Below are 11,973 nucleotides of genomic sequence, written 5' to 3' on the forward strand. Positions count from 1 at the left end.
CCTCTGTAAACAAAGCAAAGGAATTGAGCAATAGCAAGTGGTCACCTCCATGGCCGATGAAAGTGCAAGTAAGGACCGCTAAAGTTTTTGCTTATTTTTCATGACCTCTCCAATTAATGACAAGCAACTGAACCACAAAAGGGCAGTTTGTGTAGGAGACATTTTGCACAATGTTGCAGTGTCCTCACCGGCACAAGATTTGCTGTTAATTAACTTCATTTGTCATACATAGGAAAAGCTAAGCAAAAACACATTTGTCATCTGCAGAAAGCAAAGGTCCTCTGGGGATAGAAACAAACCTCAGCTCTGTGTATAAAAAAGACTGATGGCTCTCTCATACACTCTGTACCTCCCACAGTTAATTACTTTGAAATTAAAGAATAATTCTGTTTATACTCTATATGTCTCTTATATGTCAACAAATCCTGTGAAAAAACAAAACATAAAACAAAACGAACAATGAATTTATCTTTCTAACAAGTATTGTGTGTGCATCCAAAGCCTAATGTATATTTTCCCCCTGTGTCATAAAGATCTGTTGTTGTCCAAAACTATTAAAAACACATCAATGAGCCGCACTGTTGCACTGGGTGACATGATCCTTCATTACTATCAACATGGGCAAGGCAGCTTTAGTTTGAGTTAGGTGAAAACTACAGTGCCCAGCTGTTTTAGGATGTTGCTTCTAGACTTTTACCCCTCGTGGATGTCGTATTACTATACATTATTGGATGCTTAACCTGAGATTGCTAATTCTAAATGTCTGTATTAAAATCATACACATTGAGGATATTGTTACTTCTAATGTCTTGATGTTAGATGGATGTTTTATCAAAGAAGAGTTGAACTCTTCTTTTTCTTCAAAATATGATTACATGAATACTGATTAATTCATGTGATGAACTGTCCACTTACTATGAGCATAATTACTTAAACTGCAGCAGTGGTAATTTGCTAGAAACTGAAAATGTCCCTCCACCACTGCAATATAACAGGTAGTATACATCTCTTTCCACCAGTTGTTCATCCACTTCATTCTGCAAAGAGCACAGTTCAACTTTTCCAAATTCCAGATCTGCTGCCTGGACTTCGAGAGACTGACTCCAGACTTCTTGAGATAGCAAATGAATAAAACAAGGCTCCAGAAAGATGCATTGGTTTTTAGTAGATCATTGGAGCTCTTTCTTTTTGCAACATCAAAGGCAGCCGCAGCTCTTTGATGTGGCAGCATGCTGTTTAAGGTACAGAGTGAATGGAGAGATGTCAAGCTGCAAGGTGCCTCTGTAGTTTACGTTGAGTGCTGCAGAAAGCTGCAGATGAAAGGAGCAAACAGAGTTTGATAATGAATGTCCAACAAGTAGGACCCATCTCAGACAGCGCACACTCAGCAGGGTGCCTCCGCTAACCTTGAGCGCAGCACCCCAAACCTTGGGCAGACACGGGAGACCAGACTCCATCAACTTTGCCTCTCCTGAAAAAAGGGGGGCTCTCAGATGTGAGCTTTAATCTTCCTGTCAATTAAATCCTGATTGACACACACACCCATGCACACATGATCATGCACATGTGCTCCCCTTAGCCAGTTACCTTTAAAAGAGATGCCAGCCACTTCCTCTGCTGAATGCCTCTCTTTCTGGCTAGGAGAGGCCATTTCTAATTATACACTAATCCTTCCAATGTATGAGTCAATTTGAGGCTTGATTGGCTGCATTGCTACAGTATTGCTGCACATAATGATCCTCTTACAGTTAATGTCTCCATTAATCAAATGAGGTAATCCACCTTTATTCATCATGCCCTCCTCAGGGAAATGTGAGATTACAGGTTGTTAATGTGTAATTTCCAGTTTTTTTTTATGTGACATCATTGATAAAGTGGCTTCTCATTGCTTGTATTAAAGGGCAGAAGGATTTTTATTTCATCATTTGTTAGGGGACTGGGACTCCCCACTGTTGTTTGCTTAGTTTAAGTTTGGTGTCTATAAATGTTGATAAATCAGAATATTATCATTAAGTTGTAGCTCTACCCTTTGCAAATTACTATGTATATATGTATAGAATAACATAAAAGATATCAAATATAACAAGTCTGTGCCTTTTTAACATAAACGGCAAGCACTGTATTTATCCCCATCCTAACTCACTTTCTGATACCTGAATGCATTACTGTTACTGCATTAGTGTTAACTGTGTGTTACTCTGGGGATATAGGAACGGATCTGGGAAAAACAACATAAAACAACGTTTTACAACATTTTTTTCATAGTTAGGAACGCATTTATACCTGACATTAACAAGGTTAAGTAAGTTTGGTCATTTAAAGGACAGGTTTACATTTTTAAAGTCTATCTTAACTACCTCTTTATTTTTACGATCCCACCGCTGACGCTGAGCAAGCAAACACTTAGCAACAGAAATTGATACTAATGACCTTAACTTTGTATTTTTTCACAGAATGAAGACCTTGGACTTTGTCCCCTATCTCTTACACTGGAACAAATGAGACTTTTTCATGGGTAGTAACCAATAACTCTTTAAATACACATCTGGGTGCTTGTATAATGTATTATACAAGCACCCTTATAGATAGTCTTCAAAAAATGGGCACCTACCTTTTAAGATTGATTGATCAGTTCATTGATACAAACACACATGTTGTCATATGCAGTTTCCACTATGAGGATAAAATAAAGTTTTTATTTTGGGTTGACTGATTGCTTGAATCTTTAATAAATGTATTATTATGTGTACTATATTGATGTCACTAAACTACTGCTCTGTGTGCAGAACAGCTGTGCATTCTTTTAAACTTCATAATATCAAAAAATAAATAATCATTTCTGAACATGAAAGATAGTTGGCTATGTATAACGACTTGCCTGTAGATTTACTTCAGAATACATAAGACATGGTGATTTGCTTTTGGGAGTTCTGAATCTCTGGCAAACCAATCAGCACACATACAGTACATCAGTGCACCTGGCCTGACACTGAGCTCATCGCATGTGCTTTTGATATCTGCACAGAAAGAATGCACAGCGGTGAAATGACTGGAGCCAAAGTATTCCATCTTTGCTATGAGAGAGGGAAGGATCCAGCACAGAACTGCACTCTTATTCATTGACATACAGTTTAAACTGACTTGGTGGACAGGGTTAGTGCTGGGCAGCACCTTTAGTGGAATACCCAGAGCTGAACTGACTCCATATGGATCAAGACCTAACTTTCATGCCCAGTAAATTGCAAGCTGAGGAGTAGATCCTCCAGGCCCTCCAATTTTAAGTCAGTCTGTCTGTGGTGGAGACATTAATACTTTATTCTATTACAATTCTCAATACTACTAACTACTAATAACTATTTTCTACTAAACAGGTTAAAAGATCACTACAGTCATAATGACGGAAGTTATATCATCAAAATGCACAAAACTGGAGCTGTATATTTTTCATGTTTTGACTCAGAGCATTAAGAATTCTGTTGTTGCAAGAGAGGACAGAAATATTCAGATATCTTTTGGGATTATTTCAGATTTTTCTTTATTGACAATTTCTTACCTTCTTGTTTCTTATCCATTCAAACCTGTCTGGACTCCCTACTGTGATTTGGATGACAGAATTCCACGTTAGGATGCCTGACAGAGAGTACTCTGCATTACACTCCCCTCGGTAGAGTTCCCCGTTTCTTAGACAAGAAAACGAAGAAGAAGGAAACAAAGAAGCTCTCTTTATAAAGTTTTATTCTAGTCTGTCTTTCATTACTTATATCTTTGTGTATGAGAATTTTGCCCCACAGGGCATAGTGAAGAAACTGTCACAGCTTGTGGTGGGAGCACAGGAGGGGAGGACACAAGTGCAGACACACAAGCAGACAGGTGCAGTGAAGGAGCTTTAGTACATTAAGTGATGAGGACCAGGCTTATAGACAGATGGATGGACAGGCAGGCAGGCAGGCACCGACAACAGGTAGCTTCATACAGGTAGCTTGAACGAGAGTCCACAACATGAGCAGCACAAGGGGAAATGCACAGACATTACCAAATGATCTAGCAACTGACTGGGGATAAAGGTTTTCACTAGGCAAGAAACTCTGGGCAGATGACCCAGTGGCTGGAGGAGAACTGGTGAGATGAGCTGCTCCAGGGGACAGCAACGAAGGAGGGTCCCTCTTAGAGGAAGAGCAGGGTACTGGGAATTAGAGCAGGCAGCTAGCAACAAGGAGGCCAGACAGTCCAACAGGTGAAGTTGGGAACCAGACGCAATGGTGGCTGGCAACTGCAGCATCGGGCAGAGAGTCCGACAAACAGGGGCAGGATCAGAATGGAGGCTAGCTTGCTTGGACCAGGTTGGAAGTTACAACGCTCCTGGCTATCTGACTGGGATGCATTGCAAGCGACTGGCAGGCCCTGAAGCTAGTTGGTACAGAAGCAGGCCCAAGGCTGCACGTCTGGTGCTAGTTGACCTTGAGACAGGCTGGGGGCTAGCCGACTGGGTTGCAGGGTGGAGGTTACCACATTGGAGCCTATAGCCCACTGGGAGGTAGGCTGGAGGCTAGCTGGCCAGAGGCGTGCTTGCTGGGTAACAGGCTGGAGCCTAGCAGGCCTGGGTCTAGCCTCAGGAGACAGACTGAGAAGCAGGTTTCTGGGAGGCATGCTGCATGGCTGTACAGGTGGTAAAGGTGATAGGCCTTCAAGAAGCAGGACATGGATCAGGGCTGATAACAAACTACCACCTGTAGAAGGCGAATTTAGTGTCCCACTTCCAAAAGGTATACTAGTATCTCCAGTAAGTTTGGCATTTTTTATTAAGAAAAGTGTCTTTAGATATTCCTAAGTCCTCCAAGGTAAATGGCAGGCCAAGTAGGAACTTGATTGCTGGGTCGATTTTAGGCTAGATTGTACTGTCACTCCTTGTGGTAGGAGCATAGCAGGGAGGACCTAAATGCCGACACACAGGCAGGCTGGTGCAATTAAAAAACGTATAAATATATTAAGTGTCGAAAACCAGGCTTACAGACAGATGAATGGACAGGCAGGCCGGCAGGTACAGACAACAGGTAACTACATATAGGTAGTGGGAATGGGAGTCCACAGCATGAGCAGCATAAAGGGAAACAGTCAGAGATATTAGAAAAGTCCAGGTAGAAATACTGGGAGCTGGTGTAAATCCTGGGAGCAAATGAGGGACAGGTGTATAGGTAGGTGGGTGACTGGGAATGGGAAACAGGTGAACAGGTGGATCTGAAAACTGTCTGGGGACATCTGGTGCATGGATGGAGTACGACAAGAGGCCAATAAAAAGGGCTGAGACAGAAATTCTGACAGGAACAATAAACAAATCATGGTACTCAGGAGGGAACTTTAATAACAGTAATGATAAATCATCTGACTGTCCAATAAGTCAGCCTTGCACCTATTTTATCTTGACATCAAAGAGTGCAGGAGGAGTAAGCAATTACAATGAAGCTTACATCAGATACACAGTATACTGGCTAAGCTGCAGGTTCTTAGTGGCAACAATATTATCACTATTGAAACACTGTAGAATTATTACCATACTATGATGATCATATTTTCAGATTATTTCGTACAAACCATTTAAGAACCTCTCATAACAGCTTGTAATCATTCCAGTAAAACCACAATTGACTGTACGTTGTACAAAAAGAAAATACTGGGGTGTGGTTAGGATGAAGAAATAAAGGAATGTTACAAAAAGAGGAATAACGAAATGTGTGAAAAGGGAACTAAATAAAAGAAGTTCCAGCCTATTGAACAAACCAGAATGGTTCATTTATGCAACAGTTCCATCAAGTGGTTGTATGAGCAAATTGCAACCAATAAGAAATTACCAACATGGACTTAACGGTTTTCCCTATCAATACATTTCTGCTGGTATTTCTTGTAAATATGTAAAAATGAACTAATTCTGTTCAAAGCTTCTGCTTTTTAAAAAATCAATCACTGTATTTCTAGATGCTGTGCCTTCACCCTGAAAACCTCAGGCAAGAAGATGTGCAAATGCCATTGCATGTCAGTGAATAGTAGTCACTGGTATGTTGCAAACTATATTTAACTTTGAATATCAAAAAACTCCCTTTTGTGATGCAAATGTATTACAGTGCATGGGAAGTTAGTTCACGTGGTTTCAACAGTGTCATTTGCTGGCAGGATTTAGTTTCCATTTTACAGAAGGGACTTGTTAGCAGAACAAGTTTTGGTTTCAGCTATGGAATGAGGAAGAGGAAAGTGTAAGGCAGTGCAGTGTATCTGCGCAAAAGACAGAAGGAGGGAAGAAAGCTCTCTGTGGAGACGTGAGTGATCATTTTACCATGACATTAACTGTGTGTTGGATGCGTTAGCTTGTTCTTTTTTGTAAATGTTTTAAATGAGTGTGTAACACTAATAACACAAAAATGGTCAGTGTGTGAATGAATAACAAAAAAGCTACAATGTTCTTAATTAAGGATACTGATTTTACTGTATTTGATGTAAAGGTACAATATGAGTGAGACTGGTAGTAGCAGCATAATGACGTGACGAAGTGATGCTAGAAGCAGCTGATGTTCATGTTGGATGTCTCTGAATATGGAAGCCATCAGTCTGAAAGCATGCTTGCCCAGGAGCTTGTACTGAAACAACGGACAGAGATACTCCATGCACTGTGCAGCAGTGGGTCAGCAGAACATCTGGAAAGGGTTTTGGATATATTGCTGGCCCAGGGGGAGCTTATGTGGGAAGACTACCAGAACATACAAGTACCGGGTAGAACACTGTATACCAATGCCAGACAGTTGCTCAACCTGGTTTATACAAAAGGTGTGGCTACCTGTGAGCTCTTCCTTACCGCTCTCAAACAGGTTCTGCCTGAAGGGCACCAAGCTGCACTCTCCTTCTCGGGATGCTGTTTAAATCTAGAAAATAAAGAAGAATCTCAGAACACATATACTGAGAGTCTTCTGACTCGGAGACCGAGCCTTGTCAACAGGCTACAAGGCTGCATTGACGGTGTTCTCGAGGCTCTGGTTGTATCTGGACACTTCACTTCAGAAGACTGCAATGAAGTGCAGCTTCCTGTACACACCCCCTCTCAGCAGGTACTGTACATAGTCACTTTATATTAAAGGTATAATATGTAACTTTTTTGCATTGAAATGTATAAAAACATTTGGAGTTGTGTACTTACATTATCACAAATGTTGCCAGCAATTTTTATACAGAGAAATCTGTCATTTTAATCAAGGTAATGGTCCGTTTCATTTGGCTGCCTGTCAATGGTGTCATATGTCCTTTGTGCAGGCATCAGCGTGTTAGTCTACCAGAAGCAGTCAAAGTGGACTGTTTAGATCTTGGTCATTTTCCACCATATATTTTAACAGAATGAAGGATTGTAGTCATTGAATGTCTGGATGTTAAGTTAAGTTTGGAAAACAGCTAGCCTGGCTCTGTCTAGATTTAAGGTTAGTCAATTTTAGAGGCACTGGTAGTCAGACTGGTAAGGCTTGCTTTTTCCCAGCATTTCCTGTCTTTGTGCTAAGCCAAACTATCTTAATATTTCATCTCAATCTTTTTACTAACTCTCAGCAAGAACATTTCAAAAACTATTCCCATAATAATGAATCTGTTGTCATTCGCATGTCAATCAGGCAAGGCGTCTGCTTGACCATGTCCGATCAAAAGGCGAGTCAGCGGCAAAGGTGGTCCTGTATTACATTCAGCAAAAGCAGGAATCTGGATCCCCACTGAACCAGGAGAAATTAACTCCCCCAAAAGGTATGTCATTATCATAATCATATTGAAAACTATTATGGTATGTAAATATACAGACATCATTACTACGTGAATCTATCAGCAGCCTAAACCTATAGGAGATGCACTTGTTTAAACTTGTGGGTGCTTTGCCTAAAATATAGAAGATTTAGTAGTGGTACACAGAGATGACTCATTCAAAATGTGGTAAGACCTATACAAATGCACAGTATGTATCATTTTGCAGTGCTATGTACAATTGAAGTTTATCTCATGTGTGCGCTTTCTGTCACAGAGTTCTTAAAGTATCAGAAGAAGCTGAGCAGTTCTGTGTCTGCCCAGTCCTGCTTTCTCAGTACTTATGGAGGGACTGGCCACATGTCCTTGGATGACATCTACACTGAAGGCGAGCTGGAACTAGCTCATGACAGTGCTAACGTCCATGGACCTTTGGGCCTGGAGGACATAGTTGGTACAGCGGGGACAGTGAACAAGGAGGCTGACACAGTGCTAGTATCTGGGGAGGCGGGCAGTGGAAAGAGCACCCTACTCCAGAGGCTGCACTTGCTTTGGGCTCGGGGGGCAGCCCTCCAGGACTTTCTGTTTCTGTTTCCATTCAGCTGTCGCAGGCTGAACTCAGAGCACAGGGAACTGTCTTGCCAAGAGTTGCTGTTTCAGCACTGCTGCTGGCCAGATAGGCAGCAGGAAGAGATCTTCCAGTTCATCTTGGACCACCCACATCTCATCCTCTTCACTTTTGATGGTCTGGATGAGCTCAAGCAGAGCTTTTCAGATGAGCACAGGCTCTGCTGCCCCACCCAGCGCGCACCTGTTCACATACTATTGTTCAACTTAATCCAAGGTTCCCTAATGAAGGGGGTGTGGAAAGTGATAACTAGTCGTCCAGAGGCAGTGGGGCCTTTGTTGAAGAAACACCTTCGCAAAGAGGTCCTCCTGAAAGGTTTTACCCCAAGTGGGATTGACTGTTTTGTGAGGAAGCATCACAGTGACCCCACTGTGGCTGTTAGGGTTTTGGAGTCACTACAGACAAACACAGCTCTACTTGGGCTGTGCCATAGTCCAGTCCTCTGTTGGATTGTCTCACAGTGCCATAAGGAGCTGCTGGGTTGTGGAGAGGGCAGTCTACAAACAATCACAGATGTTTACCTGATGATCTTACAGCACTTTTTACAACACCAAAGCATCCCAAAGAGCACTATGGGGTTAGGTTGGCTTCAGGAGCACCTAAAAACAGTCTTGCGTCTAGGCAAGCTTGCCATTGAGGGGATAGGAACCACCTGTTATATCTTCTCATGTACAGACCTGGAGACATGTGGTGTAACTGAGAAGGATATCAGCATGGGCTTTCTCATTCAAAGCAAAGATATGTCCTGCACCCACAGTAAATGTTATGAATTCCTTCATGTGACCATGCAGTGTTTCTTTGCTGCTTTGTACATCATTTTGTCGAGTAACACTGAACGTTCAACTATCCTTAAACTCTTTGAGCTGCAGGACATGAGAGAGACACGTCTGAGCAGCAATTGCTTCAGGGCCTGCTTGCCCGCCACTGACCGACGAGAGCAGGTTCTACAGGGGGGAGTTAAAGCAGCTGAAACACCAAATCTGCAAATCACTGCCACCTTTGTGTCTGGACTACTGTCCCAGCGCCATCGCAGCCTGTGGATCCACTGCTGCCCCAGTGCTATGATGGAAAAGAAGGTCAAACAGGTTTCGAGATGCCTGTCCAAAGGCATGCAGAAACACTTTAAGTCTATCCCTCAACCTGTAGCAGCCGAGAAAAAGAGCATGCATGCAATGCCAGGCTTTGTCTGGCTTATCAAATGCATCTATGAGATGCAGGAGAGCACAATTGCTCAAGATGCTATCAGTAAGCTAGAAGTGGACCACCTGAAACTCACCTACTGTAACATAGGTCCTGTAGAGTGCACTGCATTAGCCTATGTGCTCCAGCATCTAAGAAGCCCTGTAGGTATCCAGCTGGACAACAACTCTGTAGGCGATGTTGGAGTGGAGCAGCTTCTTCCCTGCCTGCACATTTGTGATTCCCTGTAGTGAGTATGACAAATTTAAGTTATTCCATTATTTATTTTCCATTGTTAACCTTTAGCAATCTTTTCATTATAGTGAACAAACTTCCCCTAATAGTATTTTCTATACTATACTTAAGTGTCCTAAATTTGCTGTTATCAGCCTCAGAAATAACAACATTACAGATGAAGGCATCCGCAAACTGATTGCTAAAGGTATCCAGTGTGACAACTTCCGGAAAATTGCGTATGTACTGTGAAGATGATTAATAAGACTATCATGAAGTTACAAATGATATTTGATCATTTACCTTCCATAATCATTTTGTTTCTCTCTAGGCTCTTCAACAACAAGCTAACTGATGCTTGCACACAGCACTTTTCTCATCTTCTGAAGACCAGGCAAGATTTCCTCTCTCTAAGGTCGGCACATAGAGTATTTTCAGCAGTCATCAGATGTGGCACTAATATGGGCCTGCACTAGTAACTATGTGAGCCTGTGTGGTTCGAAAGGAATAACAAATAGGCTTGGCTATTTTCTTTCAGGCTAGGCAACAATAATATAACAGCAGAAGGAGCAAAGCAGCTGGCAGAGGGACTGAAATCCAACCATTCAATGCAGCATTTAGGGTAAAAATATTCCTGCAGACATCCATGCATCTTATTGGTGGTGCATTTCCATTTACTAATGTTTCTTTGTATTCCCAGGCTTTGGGGCAATAAGATAGGTGATGCAGGAGCAGAGGCCCTGGCCAGTGCACTAGAGAACAGCAAATCTCTGTTGTGGCTAAGGTAATGTTTGCTTTAAATATTGGCTTTCATGTACACTTAAGACAGTGTGGAAAATATTTTACAAATGAAAAAAGTATTAAAATATGCCCCACTTATGTGTGAGGTTACATAATGTTCACAAATGTATATACAGTGTATATCTGTTGTACAATATGTTTCTGTAAGTTGCCAGATATACATCTCTGCATGTTTTGCTTATTGGCAATACATCTTCCTGCAATTGTGGAATACTTTACTTTAGTATAACTCATTTTATGCAGCCTGGTAGGTAATGGTGTCGGGAGTGCAGGAGCATGTGCCCTCGCCAACATTATCAAGAACAGCACGTCACTGGAAGAGCTTTGGTAAGTGTTGGAGGCAACTGGTAACTGTAATGACAAAGCACATGACATTTGTATTAACCGAATGGCTGATCTGACATTTGAGCTCTCACTGAACAGTAGTGCTTTACACTCCACCCTCTCATTTCCTGTAAAAGGTTGACAGAGAACTGCATAACCAGAACAGGAGTGGAATGTCTGATTCAAGCCCTAGAGCACAATACTCATGTGAAATCAGTATGGTAAGTAATGTACTCTGAGCCATATACTCATAAATACAAAGGTTGCCACTGTTTCTTATGTGGTTAGTGCATGTTCTTGGTGGTTGTTTGCATTATGCATTTGGGGCAGAGCATGGTCATGCTGCTAGTTTCAGTGCCAAGGAAAACAGTGATTGTTGACACGGCTTCCTATTCTGGCTATACTAGAATGTTATTTTAACTTCAAACTTCCTTTCCATTTCCAAACTGGCTGTACATTGTCATTGATTGATTTTGTTTTTTCCTCTTACACTGCAGGTTGAGAAACAATGAGCTCAGTTTGGAGGAGGTAGAGGAGATGAAACAACGTGAATCAAGACTTATCTTCTGATTTTGTATTAAGCTGACTGAGAACTATGTATTGTTTTACAAACTGTTTGTATTTCTTATAGAAAATATTTTATATTAAAATGTGAAATGTAAAATATGTTTGATAAAGTGTATCACAGTTTCTCAGGTCTAAATGCCGCTGTTCAGGGTTTATCTGAAGACACAAAATATATTCACCTTTGTTTTAGTTTCTTTTGTGGGTGTAGGTAGTGATGGGATCACATACCACATACCACCAGTATCACTGACACCACCACCACTACTACTACTACTACTACTACTACTACATTTATTTATATACATTATACATTTAACTGACAGCTATAGTTTCTAATTTCTAAATTCAAACCCACAACGTATGATTATCTTAAAATGTATGACACATTATTATATATTAAACCTCCCAGCAGTATATGAAGCAATGGGAAGTAGCTCTACCTAAACTACCTGCAAAATGGAAATGCTTCTTACATACAT

The 11,973-nt window shown here is 41.4% G+C and overlaps 1 protein-coding gene across 2 annotated transcripts; it reads left to right on the forward strand.

Annotated features, from left to right (window-relative positions):
- The first annotated feature begins 6,249 nt into the window (after positions 1-6,249).
- nod2 (nucleotide-binding oligomerization domain containing 2) lies at positions 6,250-11,593 on the forward strand. 2 transcript variants are annotated; one of them, XM_023429648.2, is made up of 11 exons: positions 6,250-6,308; positions 6,492-7,091; positions 7,641-7,767; positions 8,039-9,818; positions 9,958-10,041; positions 10,134-10,217; positions 10,341-10,424; positions 10,503-10,586; positions 10,847-10,930; positions 11,065-11,148; positions 11,425-11,593. In XM_023429648.2, the coding sequence occupies exons 2-11, from the start codon at positions 6,558-6,560 to the stop codon at positions 11,495-11,497; spliced, it is 3,018 nt and encodes a 1,005-aa protein (XP_023285416.1). In that variant the 5' UTR covers positions 6,250-6,308; positions 6,492-6,557; the 3' UTR covers positions 11,498-11,593. The 2 variants fall into 2 exon arrangements, with proteins under 2 accessions (XP_023285416.1, XP_023285415.1); XM_023429647.2 differs by lacking the exon at positions 6,250-6,308 and having other exon boundaries at positions 6,315-7,091.
- The last annotated feature ends 380 nt before the right edge of the window (positions 11,594-11,973 follow it).

This window comes from Seriola lalandi, unplaced genomic scaffold, assembly GCF_002814215.2.
Source record: "Seriola lalandi dorsalis isolate HSWRI2012SDOR001 ecotype SW California unplaced genomic scaffold, Sedor1 jcf7180002054898, whole genome shotgun sequence".
Classification (NCBI taxonomy): Eukaryota; Metazoa; Chordata; class Actinopteri; order Carangiformes; family Carangidae; genus Seriola; species Seriola lalandi.

Excerpts from the sequence above, each read along its gene's own strand:
- nod2 (XM_023429648.2), top strand. The coding sequence starts at position 6,558 with ATGTTCATGTTGGATGTCTCTGAATATGGAAGCCATCAGTCTGAAAGC. Across the intron at positions 10,218-10,340 it reads CAAGATTTCCTCTCTCTAAG|GCTAGGCAACAATAATATAA; the intron begins GTCGGCACATAG and ends ATTTTCTTTCAG. Across the intron at positions 10,425-10,502 it reads CATTCAATGCAGCATTTAGG|GCTTTGGGGCAATAAGATAG; the intron begins GTAAAAATATTC and ends TTGTATTCCCAG.